The sequence below is a fragment of the Saccopteryx leptura genome, chromosome 6, assembly GCF_036850995.1.
Source record: "Saccopteryx leptura isolate mSacLep1 chromosome 6, mSacLep1_pri_phased_curated, whole genome shotgun sequence".
NCBI lineage: Eukaryota > Metazoa > Chordata > Mammalia > Chiroptera > Emballonuridae > Saccopteryx > Saccopteryx leptura.
In genome coordinates this window covers 134124025-134143779 of record NC_089508.1, presented here as the reverse complement: position 1 = coordinate 134143779, position 19755 = coordinate 134124025, and the positions used below count along the sequence as shown (strand labels likewise).

The 19755-nt window shown below is 44.7% G+C and overlaps 1 protein-coding gene across 4 annotated transcripts in view; it reads left to right on the top strand.

The window, feature by feature from the left end:
* The window catches only part of INSR (insulin receptor), a 211052-nt gene that overhangs the window by 177465 nt on the left and 13832 nt on the right, over positions 1-19755 (top strand). For 2 of the 4 annotated variants that reach the window (XM_066343396.1, XM_066343393.1), the window contains 6 exons: positions 724-823; positions 2219-2286; positions 6094-6338; positions 7737-7847; positions 7940-8099; positions 9906-10035. In XM_066343396.1, the coding sequence (XP_066199493.1) occupies positions 724-823; positions 2219-2286; positions 6094-6338; positions 7737-7847; positions 7940-8099; positions 9906-10035 (814 nt within the window). Of the gene's footprint in view, positions 1-720; positions 824-2218; positions 2287-6093; positions 6339-7736; positions 7848-7939; positions 8100-9905; positions 10036-19755 lie in introns of all 4 variants that reach the window. The other 2 variants (XM_066343395.1, XM_066343392.1) reach the window with 1 other exon arrangement.

Below are 19755 nucleotides of genomic sequence, written 5' to 3'. Positions count from 1 at the left end.
AGGAGGAGTGGGGGCTTGGTGGAGAGGGGTGAGATGTGGCTTCTGCTTGGCTGGCTGGATTGCCACATACCTGGCACAGTGGGAGTGTGGAAGGTTAGGGGTGAGTCTTGCTGGGATGGTCCTGATCAGGGTCAGGACTAGGATGAGAGTTTTGGTACCACCCGGGTATCCTACACTGTGATTCTGACACTATGCACTGGAGTTAGCACAGAACCCACAAGTTTAAGAGCATGGTTTCCAATAAGACTGCTCTCACCTAGATGCCAGATATAAATTTGGGCTTTCTCCAGGCTACTTGCATTTCTGACCAACTGGCCACAAATTCAGGGGTCCCCATGACCCCTTCCTATTAGAGCATTTGCTATAATGGCTCACAGAACACAGGAAAGTGCTATAATTACAAAGACAATTTTATTGTAAAGGATATAAGTCAGGACAACCCAAATGAAGAGACACATAGGACAAGGGCCAGGAGGGTCCTGGACACAGGCTGCCATGTCCTCTCCTCGTTGATCAGGACATGTCATGCCACCCTCCTATTAACTCCAGGAGCCAAATATTGTTTCAGGACTGCTGAGAAATAAGGGCCTAGGAGACCAGCAGAGAGGCTCAGGGACAGAAGATGGGGACAGATGTGTGGCCCACCATTATATGTGTAGATGTGATTTGTAGTGTGACCACATTTTGATACAAAACCTGTATTTCCTTATTCTGTTTCAGTAGATGTGCCATCAAATGTTGCAAAAATTATCATCGGCCCCCTCATCTTTGTCTTCCTCTTCAGTGTTGTGATTGGAAGTATTTATCTATTCCTGAGGAAGAGGTTAGTATGGTGCCTGATGGCTAACAACCAGCTTTCCAGAAAAACTAAGCCTAGATATATAGATATAGATACAGCTGTATCTAAGTTTGTTATAAATTTTACTGATCTAAAGGATGTGTAGTATGCAGTTTACAGATAATGATTGTAATACAGTATACAGTCTAGAAAATTATAAATTCCATCACTGCATGCTTTTGCTGATTTTTTCCTTGAACCTTTTTATCTACAGTTAATCTATGATAAACAAGTATTCTTGAATGTTGACTGATATTTAGTATTGTTAAAGAGTAGGACAAAAATGAAATAAGACGTATATGGTCAGTTAAAAGAGTAGCTTGCAGAATCAGATAATTCTTAAATATTTAATATTTTCTGAATGTTTGTGCTATTTGCAATATCATGGCTACCGATGACACATTTAAGTTTAATCTGCATAATTAATGTCTTTTTTTTCTGTCATTTTTCTCAAGCCTATACAAACAACAGAACAAGAAGTCAAGTCTTGATTTGTAGTGTTTGCCTATCTCCATGGTGTAATCAGGGGTCTCAAACTCAACTCAGCATGTGGGCCGCAGAGCAAGATCACAGCCGTTCGGCGGGCTGCACTAGGTCTACAAAAGGCAACTGTTACGCAACACTTTTCTCACTGCAGTTGAAAACAAAAAAAAATCAGTACAACAAGCACAATCATACATGCAGTTTACTCAGTGTCACAAAACGACCAGAAACTGTAGTTCGCATCACAACTGCTGTTAACTAAGCTAATGTCTAGCTAGGATGCTAGAGAAATGAAAAATACAAGTAGGCCCCTAGGCTTACTTAATTTTATCCAAAATATTTTGAACTTCGTGGATTAGTCTGCGGGCTGCACAAAATTGTTCGGCGGGCCGCGAGTTTGAGACCCCTGGTGTAAATATTCCCACCATAACCAATTTCAGGCTATAGAAGTGATGTCACTGAGTGCAGAGTTGAGCTGGGATGTGCATACATTTACAATCATGTAACCAAATGAGGGGCCATAGATAGCCTTAAGGGTGCTGACCATAGTAAGATATAGTATGATAATGAGGAAGTAGTGAGTTTTGAATATTTGAATATTGTTGCCTTTACTTTTATTTTTTTTTGTTGTTGCCTTTACTTTTAATATAATGTATTTAATTGTAAGCCAATATAATTTATTGTTGAATGATGGTTATATGCAACAACTAGCTTGCAAGTTTCCCAAAACTTTAGCAGTTGTTTCTTGTGAGCTAGGTGAGATGGCTCCAGAGTGGCCCTGGTGCAGGGGTGCTGCCGATAAGGGCGCTGTTTGCACTGGGCAGGCCTGGAGCCTGTAGGGACCCATGAAGTCCCGTGGGAATCTCAAGGTGGAATGCCTCCCTTTTTCTATTCCAGGCAACCAGATGGGCCACTGGGACCACTGTATGCTTCTTCAAACCCTGAGTATCTCAGTGCCAGTGATGGTAAGTTCGGCCCCCTTCCCTGTGGGTGGCCAGAATGCTTCTGTCCAGTCAAGTGAAAGTCAAGGGTTGACATGAGATATGCCCCTTGCTGCAGAAACTCCATCACTTGGAGCAGTTGGATGCGTGCTGTCTGGCACCTGTGAGGATGGGTTGATTTAGCTGGTCTAGGACCTGTGGACTGGGCGGGAAGGCCAAGAACCTGGCAGCCCAGCTGTGGGGTGTGAGCATAGGGCTTTTGCCAGAGAGTGCTGAGTGTCAGAGTCAGAAAGCTGTGTCTGAACTTGGTGCCCAAGCTGGGAGGTGGGAATTGGAAGTGAAAATGGGAGACTGTGGATAAGGTGAAGAAGACAAGAAGCAGGGACAAGATAGGGTGGGTGGGAGACAGTGTGCAGGCCTGGGCAGGTCCACTCATGGCTAAGTCTGGGGTTTACCATCATAAATTGTGGGTTCACCCATGACAAAGGTTTGGTGTCAGGTTTTGCTGGGGCAGCAGCCCACACTTCATAGTGGAGTCCACAGAACAGAGGGTGTGCCCAAGCTCCCTCTGAGGTACCAGGGACATATCTGTTGATGGCTGCTGAGAATGGATGTGGTGCTGGTGGTGGGAGCATGAGTCCGACATTCATATTTCACTTGATTGTACCCAAGGGCAGTGAGTGAGCCCAGTAGGGAAGACCTACCTGTTCCCTCCCGGGGGAAGGCATCTGCTGCATTACAAGTTTCTGAACTGCTTCAGGCAGCAAAAATCAAAAAATGACTTTCAAGATATGAGCTCCATTGCCCAGTAGGATGCTGGGTTTTTTTTAAGGGTACCCTTGATTTGTTTTAATCAGGTCTAATAAGACATGCAGATATATGAAGGAAGATGTTTATCCTCACAGTTCCCTAGAAATAGGAGGCACATACTACTCTAGGCCACATGAGGGTTAACCAGGGTCTGTCAGGGGCAGAGGGAGGGGGAAACATGGGCAGAGCCTTTATTCTGGTTTCCAGTGCTGGCTTGTGAATACTTTCAGCGGGCTCTGGGACCCAGGGGGCTGCCCTGGTTGTCTGGCACCTGTCCCTTGGTGATAAATGGTGAAGGCAGGTAGACAGTGGCCCTGAATATGAGAGCTCCATAGAGGAGGTTGGGGTGTGGGCTCTGGATTGGCTGGTTTGCATGTCAAAGGCATTTCGAGGTGAATCTCGACCATCTCTGGGAGCTGGCTACCCCTGTGGGGGCAGGGCACATCAGTCCTGTCCGTGTAAGCAGGACCCCAGATGTCAGAGTGGCAGAACAGAGAAACTATCAAAGGTGGTCAGTGCAGGTGGGAAGGTGCAGGGGAACAGGGTGGGAGGGAATGAACACTGGTCAAGGAGCCTCCTCCCAGGTTTGGGAGTGGTGTTGGTACTGCTGCCAGTGAAAATGAATCTGCGATATTGAAAGAAAAGAATTTCCATCGCACAAACACGGAAAAGTTTAAACGTAGAGGCAAGATTTATTAGCGGAAATGCACACTGTCCGAGACTCCAGATTACCCTCTATATATTGAGGCTTCCTGGGCCTTCGTTGGACTCTCTCTTCAACCAGTCTTGTGACTGGACCTGCCAATGTTCATGCCTCCTGTCCAATTTTGACTTCCATTGTGCATGTCCTAAGATGGGAGAATTTCCCCCTCACTTCCCCCAGCAGCGGACAGCAGTCCTTTTGGGGAAACTCCCAAACCTGAGTCCAGAGGGGTGAGGCTACATGGACTCTGAGGACATATGGATTCTTTTTTTTTTTTTTTTTTGTATTTTTCTGAAGCTGGAAACGGGGAGAGACAGTCAGACAGACTCCCGCATGCGCCTGACAGGGATCCACCCGGCACGCCCACCAGGGGGCGACGCTCTGCCCACCAGGGGGCGATGCTCTGCCTCTCCAAGGCGTCACTCTGTCGCGACCAGAGCCACTCTAGCGCCTGGGGCAGAGGCCAAGGAGCCATCCCCAGCGCCCGGGCCATCTTTGCTCCAATGGAGCTTCGCTGCGGGAGAGGAAGAGAGAGAGAGGAAGGAGAGGGGGAGGGGTGGAGAAGCAGATGGGCGCTTCTCCTATGTGCCCTGGCCGGGAATCGAACCCGGGACCTCTGCACGCCAGGCTGACGCTCTACCACTGAGCCAACCGGCCAGGGCTGGATTCTTGAAATGTGCAGTTGGGCCTATGAATGCTTTTAGCCTTCTAGAAAATAAAGCTAAATGTGAGGTTGCAGTTTCCTACTGAAGCAGGCCCTCCAATTTTATTAAACTTTAATATTTTGACTCCTTCCGACTACTTTCTTCTCTCTTAATAACTAGCTCACTGCCAGCCTGACCTGTGGTGGCGTAGGGGATAAAGCGTCGACCTGGAAATGCTGAGGTCGCCGGTTCGAAACCCTGGGCTTGCCTGGTCAAGGCACATATGGGAGTTGATGCTTCCAGCTCCTACCCCCTTCTCTCTCTCTGTCTCTCCTCTGTCTCTCTCTCTGTCTCTCCCTCTCCTCTCTAAAATGAATAAATAAAAAATTTAAATAAAAAATAGCTCACTGCCTACACTACCACCAGTACTGCATGTCAGAGGTGGGGCAGCTAACCCTTGGGCTGCCTCGTCACCTACCATCCTGCTTCCTGTGGGACACAGCAAAGGCGGAGGGTACAAGGGTATTCAGTCTGGGCTGCACTGTGGCTCAAGCGTCTTTAAGGTCAGAGAGGCCATCAAAGGGTACACACAGGGAAAGATCCAGGCTCAGGGCCCGGGGGGCTCGGGTTGGGCATCTCTGAGTTTATGTGGGTGCAGGGTTCTTGTGATCCAGTGTCTTTTCATGAGTTTTGGTGACTCTGTGATTGTCTAGGGCTGCTCTAACTTCATGCCAAACACTGGTGGCTTAGAAAACAGAATTTTATTTTCTTACAGTTCTAGCAGTTGAAATTTTGAGGTCAAGGTAGTGGCAAAGTTGGCTTCTCCTGAGACTTCTTTCCTTGGTGTGTGATGACTGTCTTCTCCCTGTGTCCACACATGGTTGTCCCTCTGTGTGTCTGTGTCCTAATCTCCTCTTCTTATAAGGACACCAGTCATGTTGACTAAGGCCTACCCTAATGACCTAATTTTATCTTGACCGTCTGTTTTAAATACTTTATTTCCAAATACAATTGCATTCTGAGGTCTTGGCGTTGGAGCTTGAACATACGGATTTGGGGAGGGACACAGTTTAGTCCAAAACAGTGACAGTACAGAGGCAGGCAGGAACTATTGGGGGTTTTCGTAAGAGGCCTTTGTGCGTTTATCTGTGCTCATTGCTGAATAAGAAACCACTCCAAACTTTGGCCTAAAACCACCATTAATTAGTTCAGAATTTGGTGGATCTGTCCTGGGGCTGTGCTCGGCTGGGCAGTTCTTCTGGTCTCACTTATGTGGCTATACCTGCCTGTGGGTCAGCTGACACTGGATGGTCCTGCACAGGCTCATTCACAGTCCAATGTTTCACAGGCTGGGTGGTCCCCCAGCCCCTTCGCACTTTGCAGAGACAGCGAATAGCATGCTTAGATAGCGGGCCTCTGAATCAGACAGATAGGACGATGGGGATAGAGGCTCAGCTCAGCGTTTACTGGACAGGACCTGGGACTGGTGCTGCTTTGTCCTGAGCCTCTGCCATCCCCTCCATGAGGGCAGGGACCCATGTTTGTCCTGTTCTTGGCTATGTGCCTGGCACAGGTCCTGGATCACAGAAGTCACTTAATGAATATTGGCAGGGGGCTTGGGTGGGCGGTGGCTGGGGATGTCCCAAAGATGCTGTGTAGATAAGTGAAGAGTAGTGTTCCCATGTTCTGTGTATGTGCCGGACGAGTGGGAAGTGCCTCGGGATAAGATCACCCTCCTGCGAGAGCTGGGGCAGGGCTCCTTTGGCATGGTGTATGAGGGCAACGCCAAGGACATCATCAAGGGTGAGGCCAAGACCCGAGTGGCGGTGAAGACAGTCAACGAGGCGGCCAGTCTGAGGGAGCGGATCGAGTTTCTCAACGAGGCCTCTGTCATGAAAGGCTTCACCTGCCATCACGTGGTAAGTCCTGTGCTTGCCCTGGGAGCAGACAAAAGCCACTTTTGTTAACCAAAGACGAGTTCAGGCTGTAATAAAGAACAAAAGGAATTTATTTGAGTAAAAGTTGCAACCCTAGAGACCCAGAATCAGGTAGCAACTACACTGGACTCTAGAAAGAACAAAGAAGGGCCGGGTCTGTAAAGGCAAAAACCCAAGTGTAATTCATTCCTGCAAATGAAGGCTGGTGGCCGGCCATCAGGGCTTGGTTAGTTTCAGTGTGCAAAGGAGGGGTGAAAACGACAGGAAGGAGGGCAAGTGCCCAGGTTGTTCCAGGATGTTTATGGCTCGCCCTTGAGCTGAGTTTAGCAGCAGGTTAGCAACTTAATAGCAGCTCTGAGAGCTGAGGCACAAGATGTATAGAGACCCCACTTCCCTGAACACCTCCTGACTGTCTGTAGTGGCTCTTGGCAATGCTTGTTCCCTTTTATTTCTTTTTTTTCATCATCATTTTCATGCTGGTTTTCTGTCCTGCTCCGCTCTGCTGTTTCTCCTCTTATCAGAGAGAATGAGGACAGTGGGTGTGGACCCCCTGCCCAGCCTCAGCCTGGCTAAGCATTCCACCTCACCTGGAGCCAAACTCCTTGTCCCAGTGCTTTCTGGAGTCTTCCATCTCATCCTCTTCTCAGCTCCTTTTTAACCCATAAACAGTGGAGCACCTCACCCTGCTCCTGCCTCAAGTCAGTGCACACTCTTCCTGGCCTCCTGCTTCCACATGACCTGGTTTCTCCTTGGACCTTGTGTCCCCTCCTCTTTGCACTACACATAGGAGCAGAGTGCCCGCTCTGTGCTGAGCCCTGTTCTTATCTCCGTGATGCAGGAGATTTCTGCCCTTGTGGGGCTGCCAGCACAGCAGGTGGAGACAGACTCCAGACCCAGGTTCATTGGTAGGAGAGGCTGCCGTGGTAAGGTGAGAGGGAGAGCAGGGCTGGACATTGGAAGTTCAGGAGTGGGGAAGGTGTATTTGAGCAAAGACATAAAGGATGTAGGAACAGCCGGGTGGACATGTAAGGGAATAGAGGGTCAGACAGAGGGAACAGCGAATGCAAAAGCCTGAGGTGGGAATGTGCCTTGTGTGCTCAGAGACATCAAGGAAATTTCTAATGATTTGCTTTAGAATGTTTTCATATGTGGGCAGGCCTGTCTGCTCCTTCCCACCAGCCTGTGAGGCCGGCATTCTCCCTTCTTTGCTCTCCCTCCCCAGAGTATTGACACTGGCATTTGAGCTGGAGAGGCCAGGGTTTACCACAGACCACCCAGGAGCAGGGTGCTATGTGACAAGACAGGGAGACTTCCACTAGTTGAAATCTTCCCACAGACCCTCATCCAACACCTCCGCCCACCCCCATACTTGCTCTACAGGTCCGCCTCCTGGGGGTGGTGTCCAAAGGCCAGCCAACACTGGTGGTGATGGAGTTGATGGCTCACGGGGACCTGAAGAGTCACCTCCGTTCTCTGCGGCCTGAGGCTGAGGTGAGCTGCTCCTGGGTGCCCCACAAGGAGCTCCTTCCTGCCCGAGTGCCCCCATGTTGCTGAACATGAATGACCTCCTGTTTTGACTTTAGAACAACCCCAGCCGCCCTCCCCCCACCCTGCAAGAGATGATCCAGATGGCGGCAGAGATCGCAGATGGGATGGCTTACCTGAACGCCAAGAAGTTTGTGCACCGAGACCTCGCAGCTCGAAACTGCATGGTCGCTCATGATTTTACCGTCAAAATTGGAGGTTCGTCTGGCTTTCTGCTTTGGAATGTATGGCTCGGGCCATGGGCTGTGACAGTTTTTTCCAGTGGTGAAAAGGGCCAGGGTTTGGGGTGGGGGCTTGATTTTCCCACTGTATTTTTTTTTCAGTTTTGAGAATTTTTTTTTACTTTAAACAAAATTTTATTTTTCAATTACATTTTAAATTCAGTGTTATTTTAGTTTGTAATTTTGTCTATTAACTTATTCATTTATTTCTTTAAATAATATGCATGTAGCATATATGTGCAAGCCACTGAAGGAAAGGCTACCTGTGTGATGATGAAGGGGCCTCTGTGGTGTTTCTGCCTTCGTGAGCTTGCGGTCTGTTCTGCACCATCTAGCACATTAGCCACTGGCCATATGTGGCCATCTACATTTAAATTAACTTACATTAAGTAAAATTAAAAATTCAGTTCGTTGGTCGCATGAGCCACACTTCAGGTGTCCAATAGCCCACTGGCTGCCATACTGGATGGTGTGGGTATAGACTGTGTTCATCACCACAAAGCTGTTCTGGGTGAACAGTCAAATAGTTCACACTCCTAAGACAAGGTAAAGGAGATGGGAAAGGAACGATGAAGGAAATGGACTTCATGACAGAGAGAAAAGACTTCTGTGTGAGAGGAGGCACCGTTCACCCAGCGCATGGAGGATTGGAAGTTGACCTGAGTAACAGCATCCCAGGGGTAGTTTTAGCACATGCAGAGGCCATGAGGCTGGAGGGATGGCTGATGTGGTGTGAATAAAGTGAATGTAGAGGGGACAGAGCAGCATGAGATTGAGATTAGGGAGAGAGGCAGGAGCCAGAACAGAAGGATCTTGCAAGCTGTGGTAAGTCATCTAGATGTTATCCTATGCACCCTGTGCAAAGCGGGAAGCTATATGAGTCTTCAGTGGGAAGCAGGAAATGATGTCATCCTTTTATAATCCCCAAAGAGCTTATCCTGTCTCAGTAAGGGAAGCAGGAAGCAACACAGTGATGTCATCCTATTTATGTTGCTTCTCTTGGGCAGTGGTCTGTCAGGGTGAGGATGGAGGGAGTCCTGTAGGTGAGAGGGGGTGGTGGGCCTGTTGGTTCCAGGGCAGTGGAAAGGAGCAGATAGTTAGAGGGATGTGGGGGGGAGTAGGTAGGACTTTCCACTGTTTTATATGTGGGGTGTGAGGAAATGGGTGGTCAGAGGAGGACCCAACTCTGGGTTTCTGGCAGGGCAGCTGACTGTTAGGTGGGGTCCTGTCTAGTAGGGAGAGTGGGTTGGCTGCAGAGAGTCAGTCATTCAGTGTGGGAGGCTTGTAAGTCATGGGTGGGAAGGAAGAGTTTCTGAGAACAGGATTTCCAAGCTCCAGCTGGAATGTTGCTTCTTTGCCACTTGATGACCCCTTTTCCTTCCCTTTAAATCAGTGGTTCTCAACCTGTGGGTCACGAGCCCGGCGGGGGTCGAAAGACCAAAACACAGGGGTTGCCTAAAGCCATCGGAAAATACATATTTATTATACAATACATTTTAAAATAAAATATGTATTTCCGATGGCTTTAGGTGACCCCTGTGTTTTGGTTGTTCGACCCCCGCTGGGGTCGCGGCCCACGGGTTGAGAACCGCTGCTTTAAATGGTAGCTTGTCCTCTCTCCCCATCCCGTGAGCACCCTCAGAATCCATTCTCCCTGGATTTGGTGGCTACCTAGGTGAGCACACACCTGGATCAGATGAGCCCATCTGAGGTCTGCACCGGGGTGATGGCAGACACCTGAGTCATGGGCTGGAGGGTGAGTTTGTGAACTGTTTGTTGTCAGACTTTGGAATGACCAGAGACATCTACGAAACGGATTATTACCGAAAAGGCGGCAAAGGTCTGCTCCCGGTGCGCTGGATGGCACCTGAGTCCCTGAAGGATGGGGTCTTTACCACTTCTTCTGACATGTGGTGAGTGGTGCGTGGGTTGGTAGATGGAACATGGGGCTTTCATTCCAGGTTGCTCCACTGGTCTGAGGGGGCAGTTAAAATCTGCCTTCCTTGTGACCACTGAGAAAATGAAGAGGATGTCATGTCTGAGGACGCTGGCACAGCAATGTTATGTTCCAGCTGAGACTAATCTTCTAGGCATTTCTGAATGCAGCATAAATTTTTTTTCACTTTTATTTATATAGATTTTTATTTTTTTAAGCGAGAGACACAGACAGACAAATAGGAAGGGAAAGAGACGAGAAGCATCAACTCCTAGTTGTGGCACCTTAGTTGTTCATTGATTGCTTCTCATGTGCCTTGATGGGGTGGGGGTGCTCTAGCCAAGTCAGTGACCCCTTTGCTCAAGCCGATGACCTCGGGCTTCATGCCATTGACCATGGGGTTGTGTCTATGATCCCATATTCAAGTGGGTGACCCCACACTCAAGCTGGTGAACCTGTACTCAAGCTGTGACCTTGGGATTTTGAAACTAGGTCCTCAGCATCCCAGGTTGACGCTCTATCCACTGTGCCACCACTTGGTCAAGGTGTTTATGTATTTTTCAATTACAATTGTGACTGTTTTGTAACTTCCAATTTGTACCTCTTCATCCTTTCATCTTTTCCATCCAGCCACCCAGCTCCCCTCTATCTGGCAACCCTCAGTTTGTTCTCTGTATCTATGAGCTTGTTTCTGTTTTGATTGTTAGCTTATTATCCATTTTTAGATTTCACATATAAGTGAGTCAGTGTATTTGTCTTTCTCTGTATGTTTTATTTCACTTAGCATAATATCCTTAAGGTTCATTCCTGTTGTTGCAAAAGGTAAGACTTCCTTCTTTTTTATGGCTGAATAATAGTCCATTTTATATATGTACCACTTCTTCTTTATCCAATTCTCTATTGTCTTTTTTTTTTTTTTTTTTTTTTTTTCCTGAAGTGAGAAGCAGGGAAGCACAGAGACAGACTCCTGCATGCGTCCGACTGGAATCCACCCAGCATGCCCACCAGGGGGCAATGCTCTGTTGCAATCAGAGCAATTCTAGCACCTGAGGTGGAGGCCATGGAGCCATCCTCAGCTTCTGGGCCAACTTTGCTCCAATGGAGCCTTGGCTGCAGGAGAGGAAAAGAGAAATAGAAAGGAGAGGGGGAGGGGTAGAGAAGCAGATGGATGCTTCTCCTGTGTGCCCTGGCTGGGAATCAAACCCAGGACTTCCACATGCTGGGCCAACGCTCTGGCACTGAGCCAACAGGCCAGGGCTATCCAATGGTCTATTAATGGGCACTTCGGCCTGACCTGTGGTGGTGTAGTGGATAGAGAGTCAACCTGGAATGCTGAGGTCACTGGTAGAAACCCCAGGCTTGCCCAGTCAATGCATATATGAGAAGCAACTACTATGAGTTGATACTTCCTGCTCCTCCCATTCTCTCTCTCTCTCTCTCTCTCTCTTTCCTCTCTCTAAGACAGTTTTTAAAAAATGGGCACTTAGTTTGCTTCTATAGTTTGGCTATTATAAATAACCAGACAGTGAACATAGGAGTTCATATATCTTTCCCAAATTAGTGTTTTTGGATTTCTTTGGATAAATATTCAGAGATGGAATTGCTGTGTCATAAGATAGTTCTAGTTCTGATTTCTGAGGAACCTCCCTACTGTTTTCCATAGTGGCTGGATCAATTTGCAGTCTCACCAGCAGTGCAGGAGGGTTCCCTTTTCAACACATCCTCACCAACAACTGTTTGTTGATTTACTGATGTAGCCATTCTGACAGGTGTGAGGTTTTAATGTGTATGTCTCTGATGATTAGTGATGAGCATCTTTTCATATGTCTATTGGCCATCTGTATGTCTTGGAGAAATGTCTATTCAGGTCCTCTGCCCATTTTAATTGGATTTTTTTTCGTGTTGAGTTGTATGATTTCTTATAAATTTTGGATATTACCCCCCTATTGAATTGATCATTGGTGAATGTCTTCTCTCAATTGGCAGGTTGTCTTTTCACTTTATTGGTATACAAAAACTTTTTAGTTTGATGTAGTTTCATTTGTTTATTTTTTCTTTTGTTTCCCTTGCCTGAGGAGTTGCGTCAGAAAAAATATTACTAAGAGGAATGTCAGACATTTTACTGTCGATGTGTTTTTTTAGGAGTTTTATGGTTTTGAGTCTTAACATTTAAGCTTTTACTCCATTTTGGGTTTATCCTTGTATATGGTCTATTTTTATTTATTTTTTGCATATATGTGTCCAATTTTCCCAACACCATTTATTGAACAGATTATTTTTACACCATTATATATTCATTCCTCCTTTTTTTTTCTTTCTTTTTTTTTTTATAAATAAATTTTTATTTTAATGGGGTGACATCAATAAATCAGGGTACATATATTCAAAGAAAACATGTCCAGGTTATCTTGTCATTCAATTCTGTTGCATACCCATCACCCAAAGAGAGATTGTCCTCTGTCATCTTCTATCTAGTTTTCTTTGTACCCCTCTCCCTCTCCTTCCTTCCCTCCCCCTGCCCCCCATAACCACCACACTCTTGTCCATGTCTCTTAGTCTCGTTTTTATGTCCCACCAATGTATGGAATCCTGCAGTTCTTGTTTTTTTCTGATTTACTTATTTCACTCCGTATAGTGTTATCAAGATCCCACCATTTTGTTGTAAGTGATCCGATGTCATCATTTCTTATGGCTGAATAGTATACCATAGTGTATATGTGCCACACCTTCTTTATCTAGTCTTTTTTTTTTTTTTTTTTTTTACAGTGATTAAAGCCTTTAAGCAAACTCTTGGCCAATACAGCAAGAATCCATAAAAGAGTAGTGTCCTTAACATGTTCACCAAGTACAAGTTGGCCCCAACACCATGCCAAATCCCTGAAAAATGCAACCCAACCCCAGTTCAGTCTGTTAGGAGCTGTCACAAGGAGCAGGAGTCCAGTAAAAGTCCATATCCAGGAAAAGTCCGCATGGCAATGGAATTGGTGTCACAATTCTATACTTTGCAGCTCACGTCCAAGTCCCAATGACCGCTGCCTCTAGCTGGTAGTGATTCAGGTAGACTGGAAAAGCCATCTGCAGCATGTGTGGATATGGAGCTTCTGTTCTCCTCTGCCTGGAGAGATGAGACCAGGTTGCTTTTCCCTGGAGCTCTGTGACTGTGGCTTGGTAAAGAGAACCTTGGGATACACTAAGCTGGGTGGCAAAGGTAGATTCATAATAGAAGTTGGCAAAAGGGGGAAAGAGAGCTCTAAATTAGGAGTAGGTCCCAGCCTGAAATATGAGTGGGGCATTGAGGTAGGAGGAATAAAGGAAACACTATATATTAAGTAAAGCAGCAGAAAATAGGACTATGAACACCCACAACAGAGATCTTCAAGGGAAGAATAAAAAATTTGACTATTCAGGCAAGACATAGTTAAGTGGCCCTTGTGCAAATGAGATCAGTTTACTTGCTTCTTGGAAGAAATACCCTAGGCTCATCCACAGTGTCGTAGATGGGGCTGACGGCCCTGGGCACCTTCAGCCTTCAGTGGCAAACCCCAGCATTCTGGGCAAGGTTAGGTCATAGGTGCCTGGAGAAGGGCTGGAAGAGACTGAACCCTCCCTTAGAGGAGCGAGGGGGAAGCCTACCTTCCAGTGTCCCTGTTTCCTCACAGCAGAGGCATGTAAGTCTGGCAGGCTTTAGCTCAATGACCTTCCTTTCCACTATTGAAGCAGGACCCAGATGGAATCCTATGAAACCCGTTTGGGGCATTGGAGCCTTTAAGGGCGTATCCTAAAAGCTGGTAGTTCCCCTGATCTCTATTGGGCTTTTTCTGCCTCTAGGTATCTTAAAAGCCATGTTCAGGAGATCTCGCTGAGGGGTTTGAGGATCCCCATCTGCCTATATAAAACTTTTCCATATATCTGGAGCTATTTGGAAAAAGACAAAACAGTGTTATTAGCTGGATCAAATAAAGAAGGTAGTAGTTTGCAGGCGAAAAAGATTTGGCGTCTCCTGTTCATCAGCATTCAAAAGAAATTAAAAAAAAATTTTTAAGTAAAAAGCATGATATGGTAGACCCTTAGGAGTTCCAGGATATGACTACCCCCTTAAAAAATTTTTTTTAAATTGACCTTAAAATATTTGCTGGGTACACTTTAATAATACCTTAACTTTAAAGATTGTAAGAATGACAAAATACAGTAAATGCTTTTGCTCCATATGCAGGAGCATTTTCAGTTAACCGGTTTAGGAAATCCAATAATAGAACAATGCATACAGACAATGAGCTATAACATGCTTAGCAGCCTCTCCTGTTCTGGCAGAGGTTACTATAAATCCAGAATATGTATCCACTGCAACATGGACATAGGACTGTTTGCCAAATGAAGGTATATGAGTGACATCCATTTGTCAAAGTTGTCCTGGTAGGGGTCCTTGAGGGTTAACTCCAAATGAAGGGGCAGATTGTAGTATAGGACCCCTTGGACAGGATTTCCCAATCTGCTGTGCTGCTTCCCGAGAAAGTTGAAACTGTTTACACAGGGCTGCAGCATTCTGGTGATGAATAGTATGAGACTGAATTTCTCGATCTGTCATGGTTGCTGCAAATAATTTTCTTTTGGGTAGCTTGATCAACAAGGGCATTCCTAGGCCCTGGCCGGTTGGCTCAGTGGTAGAGCATCGGCCTGGTGTGCAGGATTCCCGGGTTCGATTCCCGGCCAGAACACACAGAAGAAGCGCCCATCTGCCTCTCCACCCCTCCCCCTCTCCTTCCTCTCTGTCTCTCTCTTCCCCTCCCACAGCCAAGGCTCCACCGGAGCAAAGCCACCCCAGGCGCTAAGGATGGCCCCATGGCCTCTGCCTCAGGCACTAGAATGGCTCTGGTTGCAACAGAGCAACACCCCAGATGGGCAGAGCATTCCCCCCTGGTAGGCTGCCGGGTGGATCCTGGTTGGGCGCATGCGGGAGTCTGTCTGACTGCTTCCCCATTTCCAACTTCAGAAAAATACAAAAAAAAAAAAAAAAAGAAAAAAAGAAGAAGAAGAAAAAGGGCATTCCCTTGTGCTAAAGCTCCAGGGAGCATGGAGTGAGCTCGAGTATGTCCTATGAAACATGGGGCTGTATGTTGACATACAAGTCTTTGAAGAAGGAGGAACTGCTGAAGTAGTTCATCAGCATTTGTCCCTAAGACAGCAGTCTTTATAGTGGAAACACCATAAGTAAATATTTGCTGTCTGTATATAGATTAAAGGGGGAATATGGCAAATGCTGAAAAGCCATGATAATGGCATATAATTCTAGACTTTGAGCTGATTTTAAGTTGACTGTTTCAGTATAAAGTTGTCCATTGATTTGCAAGAGCGATTTGCCATTTAGTGGCAGTTTCCCAGAGCCATTGTTGTTGATCCTTTGAAAAAGGGAACAACAATAATTTTGAGGCTCAAAACCTATAAGCCATAAGGGTCGCCTATGCCCCTTGATAATCCAGGAGGCAACAAGATCAAAATATGGAAATGTATTCCATGGGTGGTTCAATGTGCCCAAGCTGTAGTTGCTCTTGTATCAATAGAGCAGCTGCCCTAAGTTTCTCCTGAGAAAGGGGCCATTGGTCTACCCATACAGGATTATCTGATTTCCAAGTAATTGGGTCTGCACAATGCATTACTGGGGTAGCAGGAGCTACCAAGGCACCTATGCTAAATTTTGGTATCCTAATCCACACCTTCTGGTATTGGGTGCCACTTCTATGGGGATGAGAATTCCTTGTTGTTCTTTCCCTAGACCCTTGGTGGGCAAAAATCCCCAATCAAGCATCTGAGTACTGACTAAACTATTAGGACTGACAAGCAACACTCCCATATTTTTCAAAACATCTCTACCTCACAAATTAATTGGCCATCCAGGGAGCACATAAGGCTTAAAAAAATCCAGCATGACCTTCTTAATCTTCCCAATGTAGAAAACTAGAACTTTGTTGAGGGGATTTACTCTGCCCTATACCTTGTAATTCTGTGGCTGCTGCATGAGTGGGCCAGGAAGGAGGCCAGTGTAGCTTAGCAATAACAGATACATCAGCTCCAGTATCTAAAAGTCCTTTAAATTTATGCTCATGTATAGTTAGTTCCATTTCAGGGCATTCCTGACCTATTTTTTTTTAATCCAATTGGCAAAATCAGAGGAGCCAAATCACCAATTTGCTTGGGGCCCCTTTTGCAGGATGTGGCCTGAGAAACAAAATTAGCATCCTTATACTATTCTTCTAACTGTCTGAATTAGCCGTGAGACACATTCTTTTTTTTTTTTTTTTTTGATTAATTTTGATGGGGTGACATTGATAAAATTGTCTTCTGTCACCTTCTAACTGGTTTTCTTTGTGCCCCTCCCCTCCCCCAGTCCCCTCCCTCTCCTCCCCCCCCCACCCTGTAACTCCAACTCTGTTGTCCATTTCTCTGAGTCTCCTTTTTATGTCCCACCTATGTATGGAATCATATAGTTCTTAGTTCTTTCTGATTTACTTATTTCGCTCAGTATAATGTTATCAAGGCCCATCCATGTTGTAAAAGATCCGATGTCATCATTTCTTATGGCTGAGTAGTATTCCATAGTATATATATACCAAAGCTTTTTAATCCACTTGTTCTCTGATGGGCACTTGGGCTGTTTCCAGATCTTTGCTATTGTTAACAATGCTGCCATAAACATGGGGGTGCATTTCTTGTTTTCAAACAGTGCTATGGTGTTCTTGGGGTATATTCCTAACAGTGGTATAGCTGGGTCAAAAGGCAGTTCGATTTTTAATTTTTTGAGGAATCTCCATACTGTTTTCCACAGTGGCTGCACCAGTCTGCATTCCCACCAGCAGTGCAGGAGGGTTCCCTTTTCTCCACATCCTCGCCAGCACTTATTCTGTGTTGTTTTATTGATGAGCGCCATTCTGACTGGTGTGAGGTGATATCTCATTGTGGTTTTAATTTGCATTTCTCTAATGCAAATTAGTGATGTTGAGCATTTTTTCATATGCCTATTGGCCATCTGTGTGTCCTCTTTGGAGAAGTGTCTATTCATTTCTTTTGCCCATTTTTGGATTGGATTGTTTGTCTTCCTGGTATTAAGTTTTACAAGTTCTTTATAAATTTTGGTTATTAACCCCTTATCAGACGCATTGTCAAATATATTCTCCCATTGTGTAGTTAGTCTTTTTATTCTGTTCTTATTGTCTTTAGCTGTGCAGAAGCTTTTTAGTTTGATAAAGTCCCACTTGTTTATCCTGTCTTTTATTTCACTTGCCTGTGGAGACAAATCAGCAAATGTATTGCTGCGAGAGATGTCAGAGAGCTTACTGTCTTTGTTTTCTTCTAAGATGCTTATGGTTTCACGGCTTACATTTAAGTCTTTTATCCATTTTGAGTTTATTTTTGTGAGTGGTGTAAGTTGGTGGTCTAGTTTCATTTTTTTGTAGGTAGCTGTCCAATTTTCCCAACACCATTTGTTGAAGAGGCTGTCTTTACTCCAATGTATGCTCTTATCTCCTTTTTCAAGTATCAGTTGTTGATAAAAGTGTGAGTTTATTTCAGGGTTCTCAGTTCTGTTCCATTGACCTATATGACTGTTTTTATGCCAGTACCAGGCTGTTTTGAGTACAATGGCCTTATAATATAACTTGATATCCAGAAGTGTGATACCTCCCGCTTTATTCTTCCTTTTCAAGATTGCTGAGGCTATTCGTGTTCTCTTTTGGTTCCATATAAATTTTTGGAATATGTGTTCTATATCTTTGAAGTAAGTCATTGGTATTTTAATCGGTATTGCATTGAATTTATAAATTGCTTTGGGTAATATAGACATTTTACTGATGTTTATTCTTCCTAACCATGAGCACGGTATATGCCTCCACTTGTTTGTATCTTCCCTGATTTCTTTTATCAATGTTTTATAATTTTCCGAGTACAAGTTTTTAATCTCCCTGGTTAAATTTATTCTTGTGCTAGAGTGGCTCTGGTCGCGGCAGAGCGATGCCCCGGAGGGGCAGAGCATTGCCCCCTGGTGGGCAGAGCGTCGCCCCCTGGTGGGCGTGCCGGGTGGATCCCGGTCGGGCGCATGCGGGAGTCTGTCTGACTGTCTCTCCCCGTTTCCAGCTTCAGAAAAATACCAAAAACAAAAAAACAAACAAAAATTTATTCTTAAGTACTTTATTTTTTTGGTTGCAATGGTAAAGGAGATTGATTCCTTGCTTTCTCTTTCTGACAGTTCATTGTTAGTGTATAGAAATGCCTCTGATTTCTGAGTATTGATTTTATATCCTGCCACCTTGCCAAATTTATTTATCAGGTCTAGTAGTTTTTTGACTGAGACTTCAGGGTTTTCTATATACAATATCATATCATCTGCAAATAATGATAGTTTTACTTCTTCTTTTACAATTTGGATGCCTTTTATTTCTTTTTCTTGTCTGATTGCTGTGGCTAGGACTTCCAGAACTATGTTGAATAAGAGTGGTGAAAGGGGGCACCTCTGCCTTGTTCCTGATCTTAAGGGTATTGCTTTTAATTTTTGCCCATTGAGTATTTTATTGGCTGTGGGTTTGTCATAGATGGCCTTTATCATGTTGAGGTATGTTCCCTGTATTCCCACTTTGCTGAGAGTTTTGATCATGAATGGGTGCTAGATTTTATCAAATGCTTTTTCTGCATCTATTGAAATTATCATGTGATTTTTCTCCTTCCTTTTGTTTATGTGATGAATCACATTGATTGATTTGCAAATATTGTACCAGCCTTGCCTCCCAAGAATAAATCCCACTTGATCATGTTGCATGATTTTTTTCCATATATTGCTGGATCCGGTTTGCTAATATTTTGTTGACGATTTTTGCATCTAAATTCATCAGGGATATTGGCCTATAATTTTCTTTTTTGTGTGTTGTCTTTGCCTGATTTTGGAATCAGAATTATGCTCGCCTCATAAAATGAGTTTGGAAGTCTTCCTTCCTCTTGAATTTTTTGAAATAGCTTGAGAAGGATAGGAGTTAGTTCTTCTTTGGTAGAATTCACTTGTGAAGCCATCAGGCCCAGCACTTTTCTTTTTTGGGAGTTTTTTGATAGCTGTTTCAATCTCATTTGTTGTAATTGGTCTGTTTAGGTTTTCTGATTCTTCCAGATTGATTTTTGGAAGATTATATGTTTCAAGGAATTTGTCCATTTCATCTAGGTTGTCTAGTTTTTTGGTGTACAGTTCTTCATAGTATTTTCTTACAATATTTTGTATTTCTGTTGTGTCAGTTGTTATTTCTCCATTCTTGTTTCTAATTTTATTTATTTGAGTCCTCTCTCTTTTTTTCTTGGTGAGTCTGGCTAAAGGTTCATTGATTTTGTTTACTTTTTCAAAGAACCAGCTCCTGGTTTCATTGATCCTCTGTATTGTTTCTTTAGCCTCTATGTCATTTATTTCTGCTCTGATCTTTATTATTTCCTTCCTTCTACTAGCTCTGGGCTTTACTTGCTGTTCTTATTTCTAGTTCTTTTATATGTAGGGTCAAGTTCTTTATTTGAGCTTTTTCTAGGTTCTTGAGGTATGCCTCTAATGCTATAAACTTTCCTCTCAGGACTGCTTTTGCTGTGTCCCATAAATTTTGATTGATGTATGCTCATTATCGTTTGTTTCTAGGAATTTTTTAATTTCTTCTTTGATCTCATTGTTAACCCATTTGTT